This window comes from Esox lucius, chromosome 1 (genome assembly GCF_011004845.1).
Source record: "Esox lucius isolate fEsoLuc1 chromosome 1, fEsoLuc1.pri, whole genome shotgun sequence".
Lineage (NCBI taxonomy): Eukaryota > Metazoa > Chordata > Actinopteri > Esociformes > Esocidae > Esox > Esox lucius.
Window position 1 is genome coordinate 29,455,267 of NC_047569.1, and position 20,853 is coordinate 29,476,119.

At 44.5% G+C, this 20,853-nt stretch overlaps 2 protein-coding genes across 6 annotated transcripts in view; one reads left to right on the forward strand and one right to left on the reverse strand.

The window, feature by feature from the left end:
* The window catches only part of git1 (G protein-coupled receptor kinase interacting ArfGAP 1), a 32,715-nt gene extending 23,755 nt beyond the window's left edge, over window positions 1-8,960 (reverse strand). For 2 of the 4 annotated variants that reach the window (XM_029119840.2, XM_029119835.2), the window contains exons 1-7: window positions 8,502-8,959; window positions 4,402-4,535; window positions 1,563-1,675; window positions 1,071-1,176; window positions 697-783; window positions 250-380; window positions 25-119 (exon numbers count right to left, since the gene is read on the reverse strand). In XM_029119840.2, coding sequence (XP_028975673.1) covers window positions 25-119; window positions 250-380; window positions 697-783; window positions 1,071-1,176; window positions 1,563-1,675; window positions 4,402-4,535; window positions 8,502-8,553 — 718 coding nt within the window. In that variant the 5' untranslated portion in view covers window positions 8,554-8,959. Of the gene's footprint in view, window positions 1-24; window positions 120-249; window positions 381-696; window positions 784-1,070; window positions 1,177-1,562; window positions 1,676-4,401; window positions 4,536-8,501 lie in introns of all 4 variants that reach the window. The other 2 variants (XM_029119827.2, XM_029119851.2) reach the window with 2 other exon arrangements.
* Window positions 8,961-9,446: 486 nt separating this feature from the next.
* The window catches only part of ankrd13b (ankyrin repeat domain 13B), a 33,771-nt gene continuing 22,364 nt past the window's right edge, over window positions 9,447-20,853 (forward strand). For both annotated transcript variants that reach the window (XM_029119857.2, XM_020042461.3), the window contains exon 1: window positions 9,447-9,911. In XM_029119857.2, the coding sequence (XP_028975690.2) occupies window positions 9,699-9,911 (213 nt within the window). In that variant the 5' untranslated portion in view covers window positions 9,447-9,698. The remainder of the gene's footprint in view (window positions 9,912-20,853) is intronic.

Here is a 20,853-nt window from a genome sequence, read left to right on the forward strand (position 1 = left end):
GCCGGAGGTGAAATGGTCACATACCTGGGCGTCGGCCACACAGATAGAAGGCCAGTCTGTCTGTGAGCTCGTACTGACACTCCACCAGCCTCTCCGCCAGCTCTACATGGCCAGCTTGTCTGTCACACACACACACACACACACACACACACACCAACAACAGTCAGATCCTACAACTGTAAAATAACACAGCGTACTGACCCAGCACAACGTTCTGCTTCAACTTGTTAACGGTAGGGGTCTGTCTACCTGGCGTAGTCCATGGGGGTACGTCCGTTGATATCCGGGGCTCCCGGGTCGGCTCCATACACAACCAGCAGCTCCGCCTGCAGTACCTGGCCCGCCTTGGCAGCCACGTGGAGCGGCGTGGTTCCCTTCTCCTGATGGGACAACCAACCACGCACAAGCGCGCACACACACGCACACGCACACACACAATGTGTACCTTTTATCTAACCCTAACTCCTACACCTTAACACATACATGTAACCCTAATTCTAAACATAATTCAAAACCTAACCCTAAACTTAACCCATTCAGATAAAATGTGGCCTAATGTCCTCACATATTCCTTGTTTTGCTCATAGTGGGGAGCTTTGAAGTGACGCTAAAACATAACAGAGGATTGTGTGTTTGAGTAGTCTGAAACGGGGGGGGGCTAATGGGTAGTTTGGCCCTGGGGGGGGTGGGTCTTACCGGATGGAAGAAGTTGGCCTGCGCTCCCAGGGACAGCAGCCGTAAACACGTCTCCAGACTCCCCGTCCTCACGCTGGAGTGCAGTTGCTGAAAGACGGACACATTTCTACTGAGCCACGGTCAACACCCTCATTAATGGCCTTTAGGTCCACACGGCAGTTAACCCCCATTACTTATTCATGCAGAGTAATTAAGGCGCTTCCCCAGCTTCCCAACTACACAGTGGACGATTGAGGGACTGAGAGTGGGAGGGAGAGAACGAGATTGAGAGTGGGAGGCGCCTCAGAAAGTGGTGTTCCGGCCTGCCAGCCGTGGCCCTGAGGCCAGACTGGGAGGTCCTCTGAACCCTGTGACGGGAGGCGACGTGCCCTCACCTTGCTAAGGTCCTTGGTGGTGACACCGTCATCGTCACGGCAAGGCAGCTTGTGGACGAAGGACAGCATCTGGTACTTGGAGCGAATGAACTCGGACTTGGTGGGACTTTGCGCGTGGACACACACACACAGAGACAGACACACAAACCAGACAGGGTAGGGTTAGACTGAATTGACATAATTTGCAAGTGTATCTGTATGAATCATTACAATCGGAGTAGATGAGGGCCAATTGGTCTCGGATCCCATAACAGTTCCCATACCGGCGGACGGCCACAGTCTGAGCTTCATATAAAGCATAAGCTCATTAACCGTTCCCAAAGTGAAAATGCATCTCCAGAAATGTGTCGCTGTGGAGGGGGAGAAAGCTCCCCTAACCGAGACGATGTGGTAAAGCATGTTCACGCCAAAGTGGTCGTTATCAATGAGAACAGGCTCTCAACTAACATATCGTGAAATACATTTTGAAACATCAGGTAAAAATAGGCTTACTGGATTTTGTCCTGGGGGTTGGGTTTCCTGCGGCCACTCTGCACTTGCGCCGGATCTAGCAGGGAGTGCTCCCAAATCGAGTTAGCCCCATTACTGGCCAGTGTCTGTACCATCTACAAAAACACACACGCAAACAAACACACACGCACACTAGTGAAAAACGCACACAACATCCCCTAAGTGGCTCGGTGGTCACTGCCTCGCGGCTCGACTGGATCATGTGACCAGGAAACGGGACCCTAGTCCCTGCATACCAACAGAGCCCAGCGGTACCGCGAAGAGCACCGCCCGAGGTTGATGGCGGACAGGGTTCCCTTGTTTAGTCGCGTGTCTAGTGATTCCTCGCAGTAGGTCGGGTGCCCCGAAAGCTCAGTCGTGGTTTATGCCTGGTGAATATGTCCACGTTCAGCGCGTACGTATTGCCTAAAGCCTATTGGTTGTGCCAGCGGTGCAAGGAGAAACATGAGATCTTAGTGGAGCGGGCATTTGAGAATACGTCTCCAAAATAACATTGAAAAAATAACCCAACAACACAGCCCTAGCTTCACTTGATTTTCCTGAGGGAGGAGAGAAGTAAGCCTTTGGTCAATTCTGATTCCACTAACGGCTCACACCAAAGTCACCTGTCAGCCAGAGACATTTCTATGGCAACAAGTGCTTTAGCATATACACAGACAAGGGAAGGCCAAGCACAAAGACTCGAAACACAATCCTGCCTACTAGTCTGCAGACCCAACACACAATCCTGCCCACTAGTCTGCATACCCAACACACTATCCAGCCCACTAGTCTGTAGACCCAACACACAATCCTGCCCACTAGTCTGCAGACCCAACACACAATCCTGCCCACTAGTCTGCATACCCAACACACTATCCAGCCCACTAGTCTGTAGACCCAACACACAATCCTGCCCACTAGTCTGCAGACCCAACACACAATCCTGCCCACTAGTCTGCAGACCCATCACACAATCCTGCCCACTAGTCTGCAGACCCAACACACAATCCAGCCCACTAGTCTACAGACCCATCACACAATCCTGCCCACTAGTCTGCAGACCCAACACACAATCCTGCCCACTAGTCTGCAGACCCATCACACAATCCTGCCCACTAGTCTGCAGACCCAACACACAATCCAGCCCACTAGTCTACAGACCCATCACACAATCCTGCCCACTAGTCTGCAGACCCAACACACAATCCAGCCCACTAGTCTGCAGACCCATCACACAATCCTGCCCACTAGTCTGCAGACCCAACACACAATCCTGCCCACTAGTCTGCAGACCCAACACACAATCCAGCCCACTAGTCTACAGGCCCATCACACAATACTGCCCACTAGTCTGCAGACCCAACACACAATCCAGCCCACTAGTCTGCAGACCCAACACACAATCCTGCCCACTAGTCTGCAGACCCAACACACAATCCTGTCCACTAGTCTGCAGACCCAACACACAATCCTGCCCACTAGTCTGCAGACCCATCACACAATCCTGCCCACTAGTCTGCAGACCCATCACACTATCCTGCCCACTAGTCTGTAGACCCAACACACAATCCTGCCCACTAGTCTACAGACCCATCACACAATACTGCCCACTAGTCTACAGACCCATCACACAATCCAGCCCACTAGTCTACAGACCCATCACACAATCTAGCCCACTAGTCTGCAGACCCAACACACAATCCTGCCCACTGGTGTGAGGACCCAACAGACAACCCTGCCCACTGGTGTGACCTGGTGGAAGGACATACATGGCCCTACACTGTTCAACAATATTAGAAGCAAGCTGTGTTTCGTTCATTTCTGTATTACATGCAATAAAGGCTTGTTTTACGTACTTGGATACAAATATATATCCAAGCAAACAGGCAGTAATATATATTGTATAGCAGAAGTATTCATCTTTAGGGCGGGCTAGCTTCTCTTATCTTGAATTCATTGAAAGAGCTGCGAGATGAAGAAGAATCAAATCAGATTCCCTCCCTTGTTGGATAGTGAGCAACCATCCCCATTCCTCACACACCTGAAAGAAAACTGATTCAGTATTTTATCAAAATGTTATTTTCATTACTGATTTCTAACAAACTGGATATCTTTAGAAATCCAGATTATGTAACAACAATATAGAGTTAATAACTTAATAATTAATCAGTTTATGCTAACACATCTGCAATCAAAAGGTATATCTACCTAATTACACATTGGTTGAATGAATGGGTGTACATGTCTTTTAGCTGCTTGGTAAATACTGAAAGATGACCAGGCTACATTTACCCAGAAATTCCTAGAAACCGCACAGCACCATATAATCACAATATCTAGGGGGAGATGCAATATGAATTGTGCATGAATTCTACATGTATTTCAATTCAATACTGTGATTTTATTGCAATTAGAGGTTCCAAACATTGCTCACCATATGCCTACTGAAGAGAGACACGAGAGAAACATGAGAAAAATGTCCGTCAACTGTCAGTCACAAAAATAAAAGCACTGAAAACATTGCATTTTAAAATACTACTGCAGAGATAACAAGCTATGAAGGCCAAATAATTTTGACTTTTCGTGCAGCCATGGCAAAACAGTACAGACATAACACAGCAATATTGTGCAATCAGCATAACAAAACAGCTTGCAATATGATACAAAACTATCAGAACACGTAATACGATACAAAACTATCACAACACGTAAAACGATACAAAACTATCGCAACACGTAAAACGATACAAAACTATCACAACATACAATATGTTATTCATTCATCCCCGTCTCCACATTTACACAGCAATCCTAGATGAGGACCAGCTCCCTCGGTTACCTGCAGCAGTGTAGGGGGCCAGCCGCTGTGTCGCAGGTGCTTGACAATGGAGATGTGACGGCCGAGGCTGCGGTGCACTGAGCAGCACTCGTCGCAGATCAGAACCCCCCGGTTGATGCTGGTCCAGCCCGGATCTGACAAGGGAGAGGAAGGGCTCTTTAGCAAAGGTCCGCCTTGGAACTAGCTATTTCCTACGACATCCCAGGTTTAGTGTGGCCAGAGTAGCAGCTACTACTCCAGGGGTCCACATAGTTCAAACGGACACAGGACATGCAGAGGATGGGGTAACATCAGACAGAAAGCCAATGTGTATAGCCCCATTCCAGAATGGTGCATAGAGTAGATAAATGTACAATGTGTTACACTACATCACACAATAAGACATTTTAAAACAAAGGACAAATTGTTGGTGTATGTGGGACATGTGCGCTTTACCAGTGTGTGGGAGCCAAAGCGTGCGTGCGTGGGTGTATACTTGGTTCATTAGTTATCTTGACATTTTTACATTACTGCACAGTGCAATTATGTTATAGATTAAAATAGAATACTGTATACGCAGTGTTTTTAACAGTGTTCTATGGACTATTAAATTAACAAAACGCTACTATTAGCTGCATTTTGTATAGCCTAAATGTTAGTCCGACCTTTAAAACAGCAGACCATCCAAATGTGCCTTTAGGTGATAATGCACTCATTATACCACAGACTATAGATGTAACGGTATACGGTACGTTATCGAAACCGTTCGGTACGCCCCTGCAGTTCAATACGCACAATTTCCAAAATGTGCTTATTGCGCTGCAGACAATACGCACGTAGTAGATTCAGATCCACAGAATACTGCACGTCCACTGTTCCCACGCCAATTCGCCTGCAAACGCGCCGCCTTACCCCAGATGGCCGCTTATGGGTGTATCTGTTATGGGTGTTTGTTTATCGGCTGGGGACGGCTGTGTTGACATCTCTTCGTTAACCTTTTTTAAATTTTACATGAAACCAACCAAAATGATGGGCAAATTGAAAACATTATCATGAGCACTAAGCTAGCCGGCAATGTATTTCTGTGGCACAGCCATGTAAAACGAACAACTCAATTCTAAATAAACACAGCACATTTTATTAACGCACAACTTATAAAACTAACCTGAGACACCACCAATCTCTGCCACCATCCTCCAAACATTACTGCACTTATCCCCCACTATAATTTGCTTTTCCCCCAGTTGGTAGCAGAACGTTTCACATGGAGCAAACATTTCACGTGCCGTTGCAGTACAACAAAGTACCAACAAGGAACACACACACACTGGTTTATGAAAGACCCTACTTCCATTGGAAAAACACCTAGCGTTATCTGGATTCATTTGTGTAATATTGACCGTGGCCCAATTTTCCTGAGATGCGTTGTGCAACTGTCAACGACGCATTGACGCTATTCATTGAAAATTAATTGTATCCGCCCGAGGCACCATAAATCCCACTGTACCGCTGCATCCCCACCACAGTCGTCCAGGATTCTGGGGACAGAAAGAGGCCTAGAGGCCAGGCAAGATGTCTGAAACCAGGGTTGATCTGCCCCCACATCCCCAGGACCCTCCATGATACAAGTTAACCTAGCCTGGGCTACTTGTGAGATGAATGACTATGTCTGGGATTCACAACGCAAAACACAGGCACACGCCACTTAATCCACCAGGATTCGCTTTTTCATTATTATTATTATTATTAATAGACTAGGCCTATAAGAGCCACACCTAAGAGACTGGGCAAGGATGGAGAAAACAAGTGCAGATTGAAAACGGTGCTTAATATTTGCTATTGGCAATACATCATGCTCACTGTTATGAAATATATCTATGAATAGCAGCCAACTCATTGTAGGGTTTGTCCACCACTGAGCGGGACAAATCAAAATGCTTTGTCGAATGTTAAGAGAAGGCAGCCGTGCTGTTTACTGGTACAGAGCCCACATATTGACTCAGAAAGTTAAAGCTTGTCATAAGTCATACTTCCCAGAAGAACAGCCCTATCTCCCCTTACATTCCCCATTCCACGCTTATTATCACTTAGTGTGTGTGTGTGCAGTGCTTAATGTGATTTCTTACACATGGCATGAACTCACGAAGACAGTTGCCAAGGCCACACACACACGGGGTCTGTTTTGTCTCTTTAGCTACCAGATCTACAGCCCAAAGCCCCTCAAGGCTATAGGGCCTCTCGTCAGTCAACCACTCTACCAGAACCTGTCTTTTCCTTCACATCAATGCCATAAAACTGTAACCATGGCTATTGTGTCCAAAAAACAAAGTCTGGTGGCTACAATATGACTTCCACCTGTGCCTTAAAAACTCAACTGTGGGCCTAGAAGCCAGTTCCACTCCGGGTTCTCATTCCAAACCTCTAATCTGGGACCGTATCAGACCTGGGATATCAGCTAGGTGCAATTAATGACGAGGCAAAGCAGAAAGCCCACAGGCTCCGAACCTCGTAGGGTATAAGTGAATTACTCCTGCTCCAGGGCACGGCAGTTGTTTAGGACCGGAGTAGCTATTCCAGTGTGGAGGGGTTGCAGACCATGGAGGACAAGCCTCACAAGCTGGTCCACAGCCTGCCAGAGGCACCACTGCCCAGAAAGGGAAGGGACTGCAGAGGCTGAGAAAACCTCCCAGTAGACTGTAAGTCAGAAACAGCACATGGCACGCATGCAGAGTTAGTATCCAGGCCAGTCAGGCTAGCCCAGGGGACCTCAGGTAACTGCCGATGAGTGATGGTCAGGGTGACTCATGGTGTCATGAATCGGCTGGCACAGTGCACGGGAGGCTCACAGAGCAGAAACAGATTATTGTAGGGAGCGCAGCTGCGCGGGAGTGTGGGGGGGAGCAGCTGCCATGTTACCCCTCTCGGAGCAACCCCTATCCCAAACCCTCCTCCCCCCTGAAAAAACGAGGGGGCAGGTGGGGCTAAATGTGCAAAGCCAAGGCTGCGCTTCCAGGGAGGGCCAAAGTTGGCATGACATCACACTGATTTAGATTATGTAGAAAAACAGTCTGAGAATGTTGCATACTGTCATTTAAGAAATGTAACAAACTTAATATGTTGAGGTATATCCAAATTCCCACCATAACAGTCCAGTCAGGTGGTTGTTGGTAAAACCCTTATTTAAGATCCTGGTGATCTGATGTTCGGCACAGACTACGCAATTTGCATGTAGTGATTTCATGAGCCACTCGTCTCCAAATGCTATTATTAGAATAGTTGTAAACATTTTGACTACATATTGAGCCATCAAGACATATCACAGGTCCAGATTGCAAGCACTCAAAACCAAGCTAGGTCTCAACGCCCCATTCTTCATTACAACTACATGAATTAGCTAGTATCAAGTACTGTAGCTAGCTAGCTTCAACTACTATTTTCAGATAACTAGGCTACTGTAACTCCAGAAACGTATGTTAAAACTTGGAATATCATGTTAAAAGTAGGAATTGGTCTCATGATAAATTAGCCTTAGCACTGTTCTCTTCTAGAAGACAAGGCAAACTAGCGAACGTTATACCCTGGCGTTTTCAAAGTGAACTAAGCTACAGACAGTAGCTAACCAGTGTGGCTAACGATAGCTCCGTTCAGAGCGAACTACTGACAAAAATATATGATATTAAGATATTCATGTCAGACGAGACAGACACCCTTTTCTTTTTTACAAGCTCGATACTTTAGCAACTCGTTAGATGTGTCAAGTAACACAACTACTGTAGCTAGCTAAGTTATCTAGCAATGTAACAAATCGCAAAATCAAAACAAATGTCTAAAAACGACTAGCTGGCTAGCTAGTTACCTAGCTAGTACGGGAAACAAATCTGGCACACTCACAATCATGTACAGCATGTGTTTATTAAGGAAAAATAAGATTTGTTGTTAGCCAATTCGCTTCTGTTAAAATACAATTTTAAAACAGTTTAAAGGCCTGACTAACTGCCTAAGGACCTGGGCCGTTATCCTATATCCATACAGCGGGCACAGGCCTCCGCCGTCCCACCAAATCGGTCGCCAGTTTAACCAATCTCTGAATTAACACATTGTTATTGCAATTTTCAACGTACCCGACGCACTGCAGTCCGCACATACTTCGGTTCTATGGACCTTTCTTGACATGTTTATGGTTCCACCTCAGCGGTGGCTGGGTATCCAAATTATATCTGATGATGGATACTCGCCCTTCCAAAGACCGACGTCTGTTTTTTCCCGATGCAGCCCTGAATCCCCGGAAGCCGGCGATGTAGTCTTCAGCTCTCCCGTTCAGCAGCTTCCCCTTTTCCGTTCGTCCTACTCTATTTCTGTCCAAAACTCCGGATACAGGCCTCGTTGATGCGATGAATATCACTGACTAGCTCATATTTAGAGGTATATAAATCACTAACGTAGCCAACACTGCATAGCCAATATTGAGACAACTGCGCTCCTACCTGTCACTCGCCTCGCTCTCTCCCCCTAGCTGTTCGCCTCTCTTACCAGTGCCCACTATCCAATGCCCATCGAAAAAGAGCTAGTGCTGAAATCATACTGAGATGCCTTCTTCTAATTCTTCTGCCCCCCCCCCCACTTCTGTTCGTAAAACTTTGCAGTGGAGCTTCAATGAAGTAGCCTACTAATATTATATTATATATAACAATATCAGTTATCCATGAAGCCCATCTGCATACGACACAGTGCGGAAAGGTAATTCTGATGATTTTGAGAGCCTAACTTAACGCCCAGGGAGCTTCCTTTTGATAACGCATTGTCATAGAATATCTTAAATAATCCGAAGAGACAGCATCAAATGTGAATGCATTGGATGTGAGTATGTGGTAGGACAGTGAAAAAATCTTAGTCAATTTGTATAAAATAATGAACTCAGGATGACTGGTAGGTGGCGTACGTAACCACTCAAGGAGCGTGCATCTTACACATCACTCTCATCAGCATCCCTTTCATCTGATTGGCTGCGGTCTGCTTACATTTTATTGCGGGCTGTCATCACTGTCTCGCAGCAGTGCAGACTCTAAGAGTAAATCTCACAGTCACAGTTCGCTGGGATGGGAGGGAGCGGAGAATAGCCTCGGCGACGAGTCTCGGCCTCGTTAGTTTATTGAATGAGGAAAATAAAGGTATGAGGGTGGCAGGGTAGCGAACGTAGAGGTAGCCGAATGCAACACGGATCTTTTCGATCTATCGGTGTTTAAGATTTTTCTTAACCGATGGACTGCAAGTGAAAGCTTATTTTTTAATTTACCATTTCCTATTATAATACGTGTGGAATGTCTTGTAAAGTGACTGCAGAGCGAGAATGTAACCATATAGTCAATCGCGAAATAAGTGATAGAGAACAAAAACACAGAGAGAAGGAGAACTATGAATCGAAGATGATTTCTGCTAAGAAAACTCCCGAGAAGAGTCGTTATCCTATCCACTATTTGGTGTGGCACAACAAACATCGGCAGCTGGAGAAAGAGCTATCAGCAAACGAGCAGGTGAGAGTCCTCGGGAGATACGTCCTTGTCGGATAAGAAAAGGGTGGGCCATGCCAAATACCATTTGGATAGGTTTAGATTAGGTGTGCCATCTAGTGACCACACTTTAAGAACAGTGGGCTTGTTGAATTGTACAGTGGGAGGTGGTAGATGCCGGTAAGTTACATGTTTCTCTACCTGCCTGGAGTTTCAATTACATTGCGAATTAGCCTATGGCATAAAATGTGCCTAGCACCGCAAATCTCGTCTGACAGTTAGGCAAACGTTGAAATTCAGTGCGAGTCAGAAAATGTCTACGTTCGTCTACAGTGTCATACAATGATGTCATTGCAAATTGTGGTGATCAAAAACTTGCAGCACTGTGTAATTTTTGATATGATCTCCTCTACTCAATTCCTTGACCAATGCTTTGATCTTATGCGTTGTAGCAAGTAGTGGCGGATTGTGTCTGTGCGTGTCTAAAGCCGCTACGCTGGTATTGCTATTGCGTGTTGTTTAGTCCCAATGCTGTACCTTCCCAGATCCTGCCACCTAAATGAATAGAGGATGAAACCGTGGGAGGCAATGCAGATAGCATGTGGGCGAATTGATGCACATGATTTGCACAGTGTTCAAATAATAACAGCCTTGCCACTGCAGTCAAGAAAGGATCTATGGCTATATGCCCATGTCCATTATTTCTATAATATTTATTCTTACAATATATGAATGTCTGGATATTTGCGCGTTCCTTCTGGGATGTACCGTTTGAACATTTAGTCAGACTGTCTGTTTAATTAAATCCTAACAGATCATGATGCAGACATCCAGTGGCTATCGGTTGGGTACTAACGGCGGGAGGAAATGAGGGATACAAGGCATGGCGAAACAGACATCTGAGAAATTCTGATTGAAATCGTATTAACGATGATAACCCAGATACACTTCTACAGTAATGTTGAGCCACCTTACATAAGAGTTTACCTGCACTTTCCCAGATACACAGACAAAAAAGGACCGTAACTAACCATTTCACATCAAGGAATATTCTTCTGAGCAAACCTGAAAGCCTGCACAGTAATAAAAACGTCTCATGAGGAACATTACTTCCAATGCCTTATTATTTTTAACAGGGCTAATGTCATGCATTTAAAATAGCCATTTCAGTGTTTTAGGAAACACTCTGATCCAGAGCAAATGACAGCACTATGTCCATATATTCGTTTTTACTTTTTCTTACTGGTTCTCTGGGAATCAGGCCATGACTGGCTTTGCACATACAAATGTTCTACCAGCCAAGCCACGCACAGGGGCGATTGGTCATTAGGGGCAGGTGGCACAGCCCCACCTGTTGTCAACAGAAAGAACTGAAACAAAATTGTTATTTTTATTTCTCGAAGATTACTTCCTATAATTTATTATCTATGAATATAGCATCTTCCCTAATCGCATATAATATAATCTGCCGATTCGAGTTTGCAGTAGTAGGCCATAGGCTAAACATGAATGTGGGGCTAGCCCCTCTCTCACAATGCAATGTACATTGTACGTGTGAAAATATTAATACGAATGTTAAGAATGTTAGTGTGATCAATGTAGATCACACAAATTTGATGCCAAGTGGGGTGACAGCCGGTAGCCCCACTACAGCGTCATTTTATATTTCAGACCTGATTGGCTGTATGTCTGTCTGGCGCCAACATTAGTAGGCAAGAAGAGCGAGGGGGGTTAGATTGTCTTAGCTAGCTTGTTAGCTTCGCAAACGCCATAACTTGAGAAAATGAATAAAGTGGATTTCATACTCGAGCACCGGTTTGAAACACTTAATTTGGAAGAGAAACTTGAAGTAAAGCGACTTGGTGTCCATCAGCCACGGGATATTGTCATCACTCAAACTGCTGTTAAAAGTGACCGCGGGTTAAACCTGAGGTGGTTTTTGAAGTAAAAGTGGCTAACAGGTTAATTAACAATGTTGTGTAATTGGGCTTACTTGGAAGGGTAAATGTCGCAGCCCAAGTTGACAGTACATACGGGCGCTCCATTGAGCAGCATAACAAACAGGTGGAGGAAAACAGGTACGTTCTCAGTGGGATCATAACATGTATTAAACTTTGTGAAAATGTGAAACTGCACTGCAGGGGCACGACGAGTCGGTGGACTCCCTGAATCCTGGAATATTCAGATGCATTTTTGAGACTATGTGTGAGGGTGATTCGAGACATGAGAGGCACTATGACGCTCAGCCCATCTTCAAAGGGACATCTGTACAATACAACCTGTTAGACTGTATGTCTGAAGTGTACAGGGAGGAGATAGCCAAGCAAGTGGACGAGACATCACTTGTTGCCATACAGGCAGATGAGACAACTGATCACAAATGGCGGTTGTGTTGCGATACATGTTGCCTGACAATACAGTGACAAAGAGCTTTTTGGAGTTTGTGGAAGTCAAAGATAAAACGGAAACCACTGAAGCTGGGAGAAAAGCTGATTGCTCAGACTTATGATGGTGCGGCTGTAATGAGTGGAAATGTCAGAGGGGTACAGACGCTAATGAAAGAGACATGCCCAGTTTGTTCAATGCTATGCTCACCAGCTGAACCTGACCTTGCAGCAACTTTGTTCAGCATCCTGAAGGTGTTTTTTTGCAGATTTAACTGCTTTTGCCACCCTTTTCTCTGGCGCTCCAAAACGTGTTGCTGCACTTGCTGAGGCAACACAGAGACGCATTCCAAGGCTTCCCACTGTATAATGGAACTTTAAAAGTAGAACTGTCAATGCAGTTTGGGAAAACCGTGCTGCTCCTGTGTATGGAGGACATACACACACAACCAGGATGGGATGAGGCCACCATAAGTGAGGCATTCGGACTGTAAAAAAAAAACTATAGGACCGAGCCTTTCTGCAGCTGCTGGAATTTATTTTCTTCCTTATGCCAGAAGTAGATTTTTAAAACAACACTCTGCAAAAAACGGAGCATCGATGCATCTGGGATTAGCAGTGCGCTCACCCGTTTCAAGGAGAATGTCCAGAATATGCGGAAGCAAACTGATGAATGGGCTGCCACCGTTCACGATGGAGTGACCACCTGATCGCTGCTAAGCTGGTTGACAGCTCGCTCTTCCCACAATATGTCCTGTCATTCCCTACATCTGAGCTTGACTGTGCGGTGAAACTATGGCCTCTAGGAAACGAGGAAAAGTTGTCTGAGCTGACCACTCTGTACCGCCACACTGACCTACTGGTAAGACGGCCCTGTCTCTGTTAAGATCCATCCACGAGAACAACCTAGATGAGGCTTTTTCTGACTCAGTCACTCTGCTAAAAATGATCATAACAACACCTATGACAACATCTGAGTCAGAGAGGAACTTTTCCACCTTGAAGAGGGTAAAAACATTCACTCGCAATACCATGGGACAGCCGCAACTCAACGCTTTGGCCATGTTGTCCATCGAAAGCCAGCTGATTCAGCTGCTGCATGACTTCATTCCCAAAGTTATCGAAAAGTTTGCCCAGAGGAAGAACCGCCAGGCCAACTTTCTCTTCAAGTGAGCCCTTGGTCTTGGTGAGTGAAAGCATATTTTATCATCCTGCCTTCATGGTGCTGGTCCGGCAATTGGTCATATTTTTGTGCTGGATCAATTGATATAGATGGTGAGGAGTGTCAGTGTGTCCATGCCTATCTATTAAGGTTGTTGTCATAGAATGGATCTGTATCCCTAAAAAGTTGTCTTTCCGCTTCGTTGTGGCCTTCAGTGGTGTTGAGCTCATTGCTGTTGGCGAATGGCCCTGTAGGCACATTTGTTCTGAACTTGATTGCATTCCTAATTTAGGTTTGTAAATGTGACCATGGTAATTTTTCATGTGTGTGAGAGAGGAGGAGAGCAATTACAGAAGAAGGTCTCTCTCTCTCTCCAGTATGTATACTACAACACCTGGTAGAAGCAAGCAGCTCTGTCTGTTTTGTGGAGCCACGCTGTTTGTTGATGTGTTAAATAAATATATCAGTAGTAAGAGGGAGTTTGGTAGCTTTGCTGGTATGTATACTATATGTTTTAAATGGTTTGTGCCCCACCAATTTTTTACATATAAAAACGCCACTGGCCACACAGAACTATAACACAAAGCCCATCATTCAGTGACACCAGTGCGGATGACAAGGGGGAAGCAACGGTGAGAATGCAGATATCAAATGACAGTTCCCTTTTTCCGGTGCTGATTATATGTCTGTAGGTTGGTGTCGAGTACAGCTTGACTCCCTTGCCGATGGCTTCCCTGCTGAGATGCTGCCATGTCAACAGGCAGTGGTTGTCATTCTATTTTTCCATCTGAATGTGAGCCAGGGAGTGTGCAACAGGGGCACATTTGCATGCCCTCAATACAGCACGTCCAGACACCCTGACACCTTATTTACATATATAGGTCATTTGTGAGACTACTTTGCCCTCGGGTGTGTCTCCAGAAAACCTGACCTTAGTGGCAGTTTAGAAATTATATATACAAAATCCAATTGGAACGCAAACACCTTTGAAAACACGCAGTCAATTCTCAGGCCTGGTTCGGGTGCAATTCTGAGATGCCGGGTGATGATCGGTGCCCAGGCCCTGCTGATTATGCTTGTATAAAGCATCCTCAGTTGGTATGATTCACAGGACTCTGGGCTCATAAATCCTGGCCTCTCTTGGCAGAGCAAGCTTGGTTACAGGGGTGTGTTGTTGGCTGCATCAGGCCAAGAAAGTTACACTGGCTGACTAACTGTTGGTCTCAGAATTGATCACTGATTGGTTGGATGATGGGAGTCTCTGGTGTTTATATGTAAGCAATAAGGGACGAGGGATGTGGTAAATGGCCAATTTATCACGACAAGGAGCTGATCTTAGGCACGGCACATAACAGTGTTTAATGATGGTGGCTGTTGGCTATGATTTCACTGAGAATCGCTTTACCCAAATTTTTTGTCCCTGACCCGACACATCGGTTTCGGGGACCAATCAGAACAGATTGTTTTCGGAATCCAGACATCATGTTAAAAGTACAGAGATCCAGACCTCATGTGGAGAAGAAACTAATGTCCGTAGGTGTGGTATTTGGATGGATCAAGCAGTTGGGTAGCTGGCCAAGGCACGTGTGGTTCAAGGGTCAATGATATGTGTACAGGGCTCCCACAGAGGGTATTGTAATTCACCAGCACCATCCAGGTTAGCCGGTTTACCGTTCTTATTTTGTTCAACATGCTCTAGCGACCCCTTATGGCAACTTGGGCACCTGTGAACTCAACTAAGGTAGCGTTCCGGAGCGTGCGTTCCTTCTGGCACATGAGAATTCCAATATACACTTCCGGGTTGAGTGAGCGGTCTGATAAGAATCAGATGAACCTCTTTTTGTCTCATTAGTAGTGAAATGAGTTGCCCGCTAGATGCCTCAGCAGAGCTGTCTGACAAAATAGTCTTAGTAGTTCAGCTATTTTAATGAGTTGTTTTATTGGGTAAGTAAGACCGATAACAAATTCTCATTTACAGCAACGACCTGGTCGCAATTAGGACTACAGCCTTTCTCAGGGACGGAGGGCCCCTTTTTTTTCCGGTTGTAGGATTTGATCTAACAACATTTTGGTTACTAGTTATGCCCTAACTGCTATGCCTCCTGTTGCCCGTTCTTGAAGGTATATCAATTGTCCTCAAAGCCCAGCATCCAACTGAAGAATTGTCAGAGTGAGAAGAATCCATCTCCTCTAAAACCTGGGGACCCAAAGATAAATTCACCTAGATGGAGATGGGGACAAATTGTAGCAATAATTGAAATAGAACAGGAATTTTGCTTAAAAGTGATTGGTACACCTTTCCACCAAGGAGGAAGATAAATATTACCAGGACCATCCAGCTCCCCGCTCTCTAATGTTTATGATTCTCACCGTGGGGCGCTAATGTCAACTCAGCAGTGTAAAGTCTGGTGATATAGTGCTGGCCACAGACAGGCCTCGCAAATTACATTTCGATTCTTCCTAACTTGTTTAACTCTGCAATGCCACACTTGTCTCTTTGGTTTCCCTTGTTTTCCACAGCCACAAAGTAAAAATTGACTTATGGGCTATTGTATTTATTGTATTTACATTTATTTGGCATGAGGTTAGCCGTGTGCTTACGGGTCAGGTTCAGGGTCAGGTTTAAGTCAGGTTTATGTTTGCGCTCTCATTTTAAGAGAAGATTAGTGGCTGTGTGACCCTATATCACCACCTGCAATAAACCACCCTGACCATGTGTACTGGCAGTACATCCACGGTAAGATGTTTTGACCAGAGGGTGCTGATTAAGGCTGAGCGCGGGTTGTGGCTGTTCGATGGTATCAAACAAGTGTGGAACGGACGTACAAACGGGTGCCCAACTGACATAGCCACGCGCGCCCAACTGACATAGCCATGCGCGCCCTCCAGGGGTTACAGCGGCGCCGGATCTGCAGCTCCCCTACTTCCTGCAGCTATGCTTCAACTGCTTCATGCTCACACACACACACACTTTCAGCTTAGTTTTCCCATAAACCCTTTTCATGGTGCTGCATACCTTCATTTCCTCTCCCCTTTACCCAGTGAAAGCCAACACTAATGGCAGTGGTCACTAGAGATCGGGGCTGAGTGGGTCTAGTTAATGTAATTAACTTGTGGAAAGCTTTTAACAGAGACAGCAGTCTCCTCAAAGATTGAAAAGATGTTCCGTAACTGATTTAATTTTACTCTGGCACGCCACATAAATAGTTAGCAAACCATAATTTACGGACCCTCCTTGCCTTGCGTATGCGCACAGACACAGATTTGTCTTTCCCTCTTTTGATTAAATCTAGTTTTAGCCATAAAATGAACACCTGCCACCTGCCAAATATGGGTAACATTCAATCTTACCAGCCAGTTTGGCAGGTACTGTAGCCAACAAGCATTGGGAACAGTTTTTTGTTCTTCTAAAAAAAATTGCCGTGATGAACCAACAATACAATGTCAATGTGTAATCACAACAGGCTCTGCTTGCGCAAGATTTGACATAAGAGAACCGCTTGCTGGACAACAGTGGGCTACATCTGTATTTTCCATTTCCTTGATAGTACCATGAGCACAGGCCTGCACCGAAGGCTTCGCTGTTGCGCTGCTTCTTTGCCACCGAGAATGAATAGCAAAGCTTCACTAAAAACCGTGTATGAAGACCTAATGCCACAGATTTGTGTGCATTGTATGTAATTAAATATTAACAAAGGAGCTGATCGCACTGAGAAGTTAGCTCTTTTTTTTTTCCAAAAACCTCCGCCAATGTCAGTCAAGACTTCAGTCATAGAAATAATTTGTCCTAGTCTTGTTTGAGTCATCCAAGATGGAAAATATGTTTTGTTAGATTTTTTAAAAACTTTTTTTCCTGCATGTTTTTAGTCAGCTATTATTTCGTCAATTACCACTTAAAGATAGGTGTGACTAATATTTTTGTTACTATTTTTGTCCAAGAAATTAACACTAGTGGGGACCTTAAACCCAGAAATACATGCCTATCCCCTCCTACCCATAAACCTACCCTTAACCTTGATAACATTTATGCTTTAACGTTACCTATCCCACACTGAACTGTCTATCCTAAACCTAACTCCTAAGACAGAAGTAGCCTTTTCCCTAGTTGGGATCTGCTAAAAAAACTTTTGTGGACTGGCTTGTCATGTATTTTTAGAACTGGATATCATGCAAATGTTTTTCCACAGAAGTGCCCATGGGCATATCCAGTTTTTTGTTCCGCCTTTAGTTTTTATTAATATTAGCTTGCTGTCATTTGGTTATGCAAATCAAGTCCATGCTCTAGCTTAGATATATACAGATATATACAGATATATATAGGAGCAGGTTCCTTCACTCTGGATTTTCCTCTATCCAAAACATTGTCTTCCCTAGACATAATAGCTGTTCTCTTTTGGCTCTGTTGTTTCCTAAACCTACCCAAAAGCAGTATTACATGACAGCCATGGTAACAATAAAATATGCCTGTGTGATGCAACTTGAAAGACTGAGTGATCTAACAATAGTTAAATGTCTGGCCTGGTTAATTAGTTTGACAAGATATTAAATGCTAACACAACTTTAATTATACTTTAAGCTGTCGTGAACCTTCCTTGAAAAGGAGGCTAATGTATGTACAGCCATGCACAATGATGAGGATGGTTCAAATCGTCAAAACAAATTCCACGAATCTCAGTTGGAGAATTGCAGATTGATGGAATCTTAGGGTCACAAAGTCTCTGAAGTTAGACAGTTAGACTGCATCTGTATGTCAACCAATTTTTCCAAAGTCTTGCCGGAGGAAAGTTTATACTCTCATCAGGATATAATCATTAGTGCCTAGAAATTGGGAATTTGGAAATGTTATTGGTACTCGGTTCTATTGTCTTATTATAGATGACACACAAGTCTATTATTTATATATGCTGAAAATCAGGACATGCAGAAAATGCTGAATAAAATCTTCTGAGTTTGAAGTATGGTGGTAGATATGTGAAATGGACTCAAGTAGAATCTAGGAAATGTTACTCTTTTAAGACTGCCTCTGCTAAAACTGGGTCATCGTAGAATCTTCCAGCAGGACAATGATCCAAAGCATTCCTCCAGATCCACACAAAAATGGTTAATTGACCAAAGAATAAAGCTTTTCAGTTGCCATACCTGTTCAGTAACCTAAACCCCATAGAGAATGTGTGGGTTGAGCTGAAGAGGTGAGTCCACAAGCAAGCATCAAGGACTCTGTAAGTTCTGGAGAGATTCTGCTCGGATGAATGGTCTCAGACCCTTTGCTGTGTTCCCCCACCTCATTAAACTTTAAAGAAGAAAACGTGTTTTTATCTTTGCACGGGTGCACAAACTACTTAAAATATTGGTGCTAATAATTCTGCAACACGTTTAATTGTTTCTTGATTAAGAACTGTGTATTTTCTCTGAGCAATATTTCTTTAAAGGCTTCCCGCCTTGCATATTTTGAATTTCAGATCAAGCCAACAAAAAAACGATAACGTTTTCCCTCATAGCCTTTTTCGCTCGTCTTTACTTATAGTGCTAATAATGGTGAAGAGCATTTTAATAATCTTCTCACACACACACACACACACCACACACTTCAGGATTGGAGCTTAGACTGAGTGTGTGCCATTGAGACAGGTATTAGAGGCTGGTGATATCGTAGGCCCTGCCTCACACAAATCACATCTGTTATGGGGAGGAAGAGGGAGAGAGGAAGGAGGACTTGGGAGAGACCCACATTTCTCTCCCCACCTTGCCCATGACAGGTTCACCGACCGTGGCAGAGTTATTTTACCCAGCCCCACCCCCCATCTTCTCTGTGGCTCCCACCTTCTCCCAGCCCACTCACCCACCCACCTGGCCTCCCCTCACTCTCATTCAAATTTACTGGGCTCAGGATGCAGAGGACTCCCTCCTGTTCTGGCCTAATTCTCTCTCTCTCTCTGTCATGCATTGGTGATGGAGGGAGTGATAGGAAAAGGACAATATTCGATTTTCTTTTGAATACCTACTGGGTGTGGACATTAATCAGATGGTGAGATCTAATTGATACACCGTACAAATGACTACACAAGACTAATATACAAGATCAGGCTGTAATACACAACATCAGGATTTAACTAATACACAACTTGTCTGTTTGCTCTTATAAACCTGTTACCAGCACAATTAGAGCAGTAAAAAGTGCTGTGATGTCATACCCATGGTATACAGTTAATATACCATGGATATCAGTTAATCAGCATTCAGGATTCAAACCGCCCGGTTTATAATACACAATATATAATAACACTAGGCTTTAACTGGCATACAACTCTCTAAACCACACTGGACATGTTTATCAATCACGTGTGTGTGTAAAGTTACGTGTGAATTAAAAGCAGAAAGGTTGAGTAAAGAAGGCGGCGTACATTCTTTCACCCCTCCCAGCACACACAGGATTCTCCTGCAGGCAGCCGACCCACCCATCGTAAACACATTCTGGTCTCCCAATGAAAGATTGATGCTGGTTTAAGTAGCTGCCAGAGAACATTAAGCCAAAGCAGAGAGAGTGCAGGACCAGATGCTCTAGACATAGATGTCCATCAATTATGCAGCTTCCACTGGGCTAGCCACTGAGAGGGAAGGAGGGCAGGATCAAGCCACGGGAAGGATGGATGGAGCCAAGGACCTGGTGGTGAAGGAGAGAATGAGAGAGAGCGGGTTACAAGTAGTGCTAAGGAACAGGGGTGCCTATCTGGGATCAGTTTCCCCTCATGTATACCGTCGTATTTAGAAAAGAACTGATAGAGGATCAGTTCCTTACGTGTATATGATCTTATTCAGATAGACCTGATCCCAGATCAATGTTATCTTCGTGTATATATAATTGTATGCATGCAAAACTGATTTGTGCTGTTATTATTTAAATGATCATCTAACAGGTCAAGAAAACAATAGGTGGGAAACGTGTTGTGAAATAATAAGGCTGCATTTAACAAATGCATCACATCTATTCACATCCGATCTTGTTCAGAGCATATGTAAAGATAGAAAAAGATTTGTGTGCAGGAGAAATGTTTTTCATTGTTTTTGTTTGAAGTATCAGTTTTACACTGTAACTGATTTTGTGAGCAGGGTGTTGTTGTCCTTTTACACACATTTCTAAGGCATGTCAGTGGGACAAGACGGATTGGCTAGTTCAAAGTGCAGTCGGGCAAAAAACAAAAGGGTTCTCCGGGCTGTCCCCACAGGGGAACCCTTTTGGGTTCCATGAACAATCCTCAGTGGAAAGGGCTCTACAGTGTATTGAACCAGACAGTGTTCTTACTTGAGCCTAAAAGGTGTTTTCAAAGAGTTTTCCTATGGGGACAGTTAAAGAACCATTTTAAGTGGCTTTTTTTGTGAGTGTGTGGTGACATCGTAGATGTGCTAGCCAGAGTCCTTCCTT